Source organism: Quercus lobata, chromosome 1 (assembly GCF_001633185.2).
Source record: "Quercus lobata isolate SW786 chromosome 1, ValleyOak3.0 Primary Assembly, whole genome shotgun sequence".
In the NCBI taxonomy this organism is placed as follows: Eukaryota; Viridiplantae; Streptophyta; class Magnoliopsida; order Fagales; family Fagaceae; genus Quercus; species Quercus lobata.
The window spans coordinates 1,142,269-1,149,724 of record NC_044904.1 but is presented as its reverse complement, the minus strand read 5'-3'; the positions used below and the strand labels follow the sequence as shown (position 1 = coordinate 1,149,724).

At 34.2% G+C, this 7,456-nt stretch overlaps 1 protein-coding gene across 5 annotated transcripts; it reads right to left on the bottom strand.

Moving 5' to 3' along the window:
- Positions 1 to 4,717: 4,717 nt before the first annotated feature.
- On the bottom strand, positions 4,718 to 7,159 carry LOC115971906 (transcription factor TCP12-like). Of its 5 annotated transcripts, none has more exons than XM_031092042.1 (2): positions 6,759 to 7,159; positions 4,718 to 6,166 (listed from the first exon to the last, which is right to left on the bottom strand). In XM_031092042.1, exons 1-2 carry the CDS (start codon positions 7,005 to 7,007, stop codon positions 4,922 to 4,924), a joined length of 1,494 nt encoding a protein of 497 aa, XP_030947902.1. In that variant the 5' UTR covers positions 7,008 to 7,159; the 3' UTR covers positions 4,718 to 4,921. The 5 variants fall into 5 exon arrangements, with proteins under 5 accessions (XP_030947902.1, XP_030948043.1, XP_030948118.1 ...); XM_031092183.1 differs by having other exon boundaries at positions 4,718 to 6,153; positions 6,759 to 6,932; XM_031092258.1 differs by having other exon boundaries at positions 4,718 to 6,111; positions 6,759 to 6,932.
- Positions 7,160 to 7,456: the final 297 nt, after the last annotated feature.

Genomic DNA, 7,456 nt, shown 5'->3' with positions numbered 1-7,456 from the left:
TCTTACTTGATGTGATTGAGCATTATATTTTCTACACCAACTTAACTGAAGATTCTATTTTCAAGGATACTTTTTAACATACTCACATGCATACTAATACATGTATATGTATAACCAAAGGTATATATTAGGCCTTCTTTTCATCTATATGAAAGCAAATTGCATATATAAAATAGTAATAGAGAGAAGAAAATGATCAGCATAAGATTTTGAAAGCAAATTGCATATATATAATATTAATAGAGAAAAGAAAATGATCAGCATAAGATTTTTTCAGGGAGATAAATTTCTTGGGAAGACTACTTAAGTAGTTAATATATTATATAGAGACACATTTAACTAAAAATGCCTAAACTCAATAAGTATAATCAGCTCAACTATGTTATATTGACTATTCATTTTTCTCATTAATATCCTATGGGAGTCTTCCTTGCACAACTATGGGAAACACCAATACACAATTGCCTTGACTCACCACTAGTAGAACCCTTACTCAACCATGGTTAAGAGAACATGAGAGTCTTCCTCATTCTACTCGGTGGGACCCACTAATGAACACTTGTCCTTGAACCATTGGCTTTGATACCACTTGTTGAGGAGATAAATATCTTGTGAAGACTCTTTGAGTAAAAATATAACCTATAGAGACACATTTTACTCAAAAAGCCTAACTCCAATGGATATGAGCTCAACTATATTATATTAACTACTCATTCTTTTCATTAATATTCCATGTGAGATTTCATTGCTTAACCATTCACATTACTCACATGTGAATATTCTAACAGATTTTTCATTAAAGGGAAAAAAAATCTAGATAAGTTCGATCCTCAAATAACGATTTTTTCCCCTAAAATTCTCTACCTTTGAATTAACGAAATTAAAAAAAAAAAAAAAAAAAAAATAGCATAGTAAGCCATACAGAAATATAAGATGAAGTAGTTCAAGTTAACTAAATGCCATCTATACACAAATCTAAAATGAAGTAATTTACCTAAAATTCAAGCCAAAGAAAGTTCATATCTTTCTATGCAAATGTTTAGAGTCATAGTTCATCTCCACTTGCCCAACCAAAAAAAAAAGGGGGGGAGTCACACATGATCTCCACTTGAGAGTTATATATATATATTTTTCATCCATTGATTGGAGCATCATTGTTACAGATTCTAATTTGAGTTTTAGCTGCATTTCCCCTTCTTTAAATACTTATTTGGATTTCTTTATAATTATAAGACCCTTCTCATTAGGTTTGCACTACAAAAACCCCATGACATGCTTCTAACCAATCACCTTCTCCAGAATTATAAAGTGCATTTCTTCGGTAAGTAAAAATTGGTAAGTTAGTGAAGCAGGAAATTTAATGAAACTATTAGAATATATAAAACATGGATATATGATACCAGATTAAAAAAAAAAAAAGGTGAATACAGCTTACACCATTATAAAATGAATGAGAAAATATGAAAAATAAAAATAAAAGTGAGAGAGAGAGAGAGAGAGAGAGAGAGAGAGAATGCAAAGAATTAACGTACTAGGATTTCAGAAATAATTATCTCATGCATCTAACATATACCATCTCTCTCACAACATGTAGGTCTCACAATTGGGTGTGATCCATATGTTGTGGGAGAGATCATGCTTAAGTTGGTTTCCATATTACATTTAAATCCACAACAAAAAGTTCTTGATAGCTACAATTTACTATTGAGCTCTTTGTTTACAACAAACCTATCAAAGATTGTTAGAAATTGTCTCAAATTCCTATGTAGAATTAGTTTCAATATTGGAATTCCTCGAAATGGAAACAAAGAATCTTCTTGGTATGAAAAGAAAAAAATATTCTTTGTTCAAGAATAAAATGTTATTCCTTGTCCATTAAGGAATATGATTGGAGCTTTATAAATAGTTATTATTGGATATTGCAAATAGTTTGGTAGTTTTTGCATGCCCAAGGGTACTCCCACATTTGGAGAGAAAAAAACTCATAGAGAAACATGGAATAAGTTTCTTCGAAGAGTAATTCGGTAGATTTTTGGGGTTGAATGATGCCGGTGTTGTGTTAAGAGTTTATTTTGTTAGTATGAGAGAGTCATTGAATGTATTGGGACTTCCGACTTTGGGGTTGTGAATTTTTGTGTGTGAGGATTGTTAGTTAGTTAGAGTAGTTGTAATCCATATCATCAATAGTAGATTTTGGATGGTGTGGCTTGTGAATATTGACTTGGAATTGGCCAAACTACGTTAAAATTATTGCCTTATATAGATATTTCATTTGTAGTAAGCTAAATTCTAGACTAGCACAAAGTTACAATACTTGTACTAAAAATAGCATTAAAATCATTGTACGCACTCCAAGTAAGATTAAATATAATGAACCTTGAGTAGAATTATATAACAGACTTAAGCCTTGACTATGGTGTTTGTATCTTTAAAATCCGCACTCAAACTCAAGAGGTGAAAGCATGAAAAATAACTTGAGCTTGGAAAGGTGAGACCTTGAAGGAAAGGGTAATTGGATTAGATGTGGAATCAACCAAGGAAGACCAAATTAAATGATGCATGAAAGGCAAACTAGAATGAAGGCCACATGCACACAATGATTGAAGCTTGAGTGTTGAGCGTAGTTTATAATACATGTTGAGATTACTGATCAGAGACATGGTTGGAAAAACTCCACTTGAAGATGAAAAGACACGGGCCAAGGGGAAAAAAGGCCAATAAAGGCTACATATTAGGGGTGTGATCTGAATAACGCAACCTGAAGTTGATCAAGACATGTCACTAGAAAGAAATTAGATAGAGGAGGTTACTTGTAATGAACTAAGGAAAATCGCTCATTATGTCTATGCTATATCCAAAAAAGAATAGTAGTCACAATAGGGGTTCTTTTTAATTGTTTATAAATTCAAATCAACCAAAAATATGTTGGATGTGGAATTTAGCACTATACTACTATTCCAACACAACACACTCAACTAATTTAATAGCAATTTAGCACACACAATCTCCTTCACTTAAATCTCTAACATGCTTGTCTAGGCCCACATTGTAAGGTAATATCTCCGGGTCCATATAGATGAACTCTAATATCATTTATAATAACTTAAGGAAAAACATTACTCACATATGTGCTATACATTAGTCACATGTGATACTCCTTATAGTAGTTTTGTAAAACTCAAATCAATTTAGTATATGTCCAATATGGGACTCAAAACACACTCATAAAACACAAACTCAACTATTTCAATATCAATTTAAGGTATAGTGTAGATAAGGTTAACATTCTTCCTTGGTTCGTTACGTTAGTAATCAACATGGTCTATCATACTTAGCTAAGAAGATCTAGGACACTTGATCAGAAGGAATACTGAAAACCAAGTGCAAAAAAACAATATACGTGTGAACATTGATGTAGTTGGAATCATCATGATTGTCTTGTTAGAAAAACATCAAATCAAGAGGTTGTCCATGATAAGGAAAAGATCAAAATGAGTCCTAAAGAGTGGCTAGCAGCAGTGGTCAGAGAAAGAGCCTAAAATCTGCTTATTGGAGATGCGAATTAGAGGAGGCCATAGAAGCCTGGCCTTGATACTATTTTATAAAAAATAAAACATAATTATGATATCATGTTAGAAAAGGTAAAACATAACTTTGACACCATGATCATAAAGTACATGAGAGAATACGAAAAATAAATATATAAAGAAAAAAGAGGGATTGGAGAGAGGGAGAAAATGCGGGGGATTAATATGTTTTGACTTTAGAGGCCTGCATACACAGTCAAAAGTCCTCCATGACTACGTATTAGTTTTGTGTCAATGAACTCATTCAAAGGTATTTGTAGTCGACTAAATCATAGATTAATTCAAGTAGGATTAAGATTACTTTATTTACATTTCAAGATTAAAAATAATGAACCTATATTAGAATTATATAACATATTTAGATCTTCTTTAGGATTGAACGTTTAAATCTTTAACACAAGCTTTCCCGTTGATTCTAATGCAATTGTGTATGATAATATTCGATGTAGAGACAACTGTTGGAGACTTTGTGCTCTTGAAAACGTTTTAAACATCCTGAGAAACTAATAATTAATTAATGATTGAAAATATTGTTAATTTAATGGAATTTTCTAGTTTGAAATAAATCTAGTAAATATTTCTACCTGGAAGTTCTAGAATCTGCTGCATATTGCCTAGTGGTTCTCTTGTCATTCTTGGAGTGGAAATCGTGGTATCAAGTAGATCTGAGACTAGTCCTCTTTAAGCTGCAAGACAATGATATAATACTCCAAGATGCTTTTGAGTAAGGATAACTGCCATGTCCATGAGCTAAAAATAATAGATTATTATAAAGAAAAGAAAAGAATATGAAGTTTTCAGTATTTCTTTTCAAACCTGCTGCTTAGAAAGAGAAGAGATCTCTTGTACAAAACAATATTCAGAAGAGCTCAACCACCAGTAGCCTTGTCTAAGGTAATTTTTGAACATGTCCTCTTGTATTAGAACTAAGGGAGAAATTACCCTAAAATTGAATATTGAATATATTCATGTTTTCTTGTTGCTTCTCTAATTTCTGTTTCTGTTTTATAATTCTAATACAAGTTTGCTACTAGCAAGTAATTTTTGTCCGAACAGTAACCAACACATATATGATAATGTTTAAACATTATAATAAAATAAATAATTCAAAATATAATGATGTTGACAAAATAAAGCTCTGAATTCTTATAAATGTTAATCCAAGGAGTACAACAAGTTTTTAGTACTTGGTTTTAACATTCAACAAACAATTCATTAGGACACATGGCAATTGAAGACAGGTAAAAACACACCTTTTTTGATCATGCACTGAAAAAAAGGAGCACCTCAATATGTCGACTGCAATTCTTGTCACACCCACCCAACCAAGGATTTCAAAAGAATTGGTTTTCTAGACAATGAGATTGCAAAGAATTATTTGAGGTAGCCAAAAGGTTTGAAGTAGGGTTTTGATGTTGAGAATTTGAAGAGGTAATGAAATATGAACTAGGGCTTTGCTCTGGGGTAGTGTTTGGGGTGGTCATGAAAATTGAACTAAGCATTTGTTCTTGGGCATTGAAGGTAGTTGTGAAAATCGAAGTAGGCTTCATTTCTTGAGGTTTCGAGGTGGCTGTGACAATTGCACTAGGGAGTTTTACTGGTACATCACCTGTGGATGGCTCCACCGCCATGCTTGTTGTTCTGCAGCAAAAGGACTGCATATTGGCATTTTTGCTGTTCCAATTCACAGGAAATCCCGGAAAATCTTCTGCGAAATTCCCCCCACTTGAGACTGTGACATTGTGCCCCACAATGCCCAAAATTTTCTCATTGATGCTTACAGAATTGATTTGATGCTCTAGCAAGTGATTGTTGTTGCTAGGCTCTTCAACCTCAGGCATCATTCCCAGAGAAGATTTCATTTCTTGGCTACAGAAACATGCTTTCTCACCAGTCTCAAGGGGAGTAGAAGACCATACCTGTCCCAAATTACTTGGGCTTGCTTCAGAACTTTGTTTAGATTTCTCAAGGCCTCTGATTATCATTTTTTCCCTTGTTCTCTCCCTTGCTCTTTCTCTTGCTTTGTCCCTGGAATCCCTTGCAACTCTATGTATTTTTCTGTTCTTTTTCACTCTGGCTAAGCGATTGACAAATTCACCATCATCCACAATCTCCAAATTTTCTGAAACCACTTCACTTTCTGATGTAAATGAGACAGTACTCTTAGCAACATCACTGCAACTAAATTGCTTCACTTGTGACATAGTACTTTCTGTGAGTTCCTTGATTGCAGTCTTGGACTTAGAAAACAGCCATTCAATGGTTTTGCTTGCTTTATCAAAGCCTAACATGTCTTGAAGATCAAAGAACTTACGCGCAATCTGAAGGGACAACCTCATTCTGCGATCTCTAGGACCTTGAGCAGTACAGATCTTGCTGTGCCTGTCCTTCTTACCAGTCCTCTTTCTGGGGCTTGTCTGTTTTGGACCACCATTGCTTTTCTTCTTTGGAATTGTTCTTTTAGAAGGAATCAGCTGCTCGGAGACTGTGTTGTTGCTACTCGCTTCCTTAATGTTATCTGCAGCTACAACACTATTTTCAGTCTGAGCTTGAGAAGAAATGGTACCTACAAAGAATTGCTGTTGTAAAAAAGGGTTACTAAAAAATTGATCATCATCCTCAGCAAAAAGAGGAGTCCAGTGTGAGCTAGTGTTTTCATCATTTGCATAGCACTTCTCAAGCATGGTTTGGTTGGTGTATGTAAAAGGGCTGTGACTGTTGCTACAAGGAAACATGGCCTCTCTTTAGCTCACTATAAGCTCTTGGAGAATACTTGGTGATCTGTAATTAACAAGCTACTGCTGTTTTATGCTACAGAAAAAATAAACAAAACGTACTAGAGGAACATGTAGAGGACGATGGTCAATTAGCCTAGGCTATTTGAAATTATATGCTATGCCAGCTAGGTACTGCCATAAGAGCTTGAAATAGGGGGTGTTATATAATTACTTGGTGGAATTTATATTAAAAAAAGAAAACTAACTATAATTTCAGTAATTTTATAAAAATATTTATTAATTAATAGAGAATAAAAATGAGTTAGTAATAAACTCAGATGACAAGCAATAAAAACCTGCAAAACTCAACTGAGTATTTATAAACTAAGTAGGTAGTAGGTAATGATGTTAAAAACGAAAGAACACCAGAAAGATAAAGAGATTTTAGTCTAACCACAAATGAGAGAGTTACTGTTGTTGAGAACTTTGCTTTCACCGTGACCTTTTGTTGCAAAAAGTAATAAACTAGTGTGGTGCAGCATGGATTGAGAGAGAGAGAAAGGGATAGCAAGGTAGTGCGAGTGGTACTGTAGAAGTAAGTGGATACGAAAGAGAAATATAGGGCGTTGAGGATGCTATGGATCTGTGAAAGTGGGGGAGCTAGATAGATACGAATTAAGCACAAAACCGAGTATTGCGACATTTCACGTGGGTGCAGGTGGGCAGCTTGATAGCAACGTTTCCTGTTCTTTTCAGAGATAGAAAGAGAGGGAGAGAGACTCGGGGAGAGATAGATAGAGAGAGAGAGTTTCAGTTTAATTAGGGTAGAGACATGGCCAACTCTATGAGTAGGAACCCTAGAAAGAAAGAAAGAAAGAAAGAAAGAAAGAGAGAGAGTGAGTGAGTGAGAGAGAGAAAGAAAGAAGGACAATTATATGATGAATGGAACAGAGGCCATATTGTACAAAATTGAACAACTTTACCGACTTGAAAGCCAGCGCTTCTTTGACTGGACGACCAAGTGTCCTTTTCTACTTCTCTGACTGCATTTTTATAATTTATCTTGGGTTTCTATTTTGAGTAACGGTTGTTTATTACACACCAAATCACTAAACATTGTACCTACACACTTGTTTTTAGTTGAAATAGTTG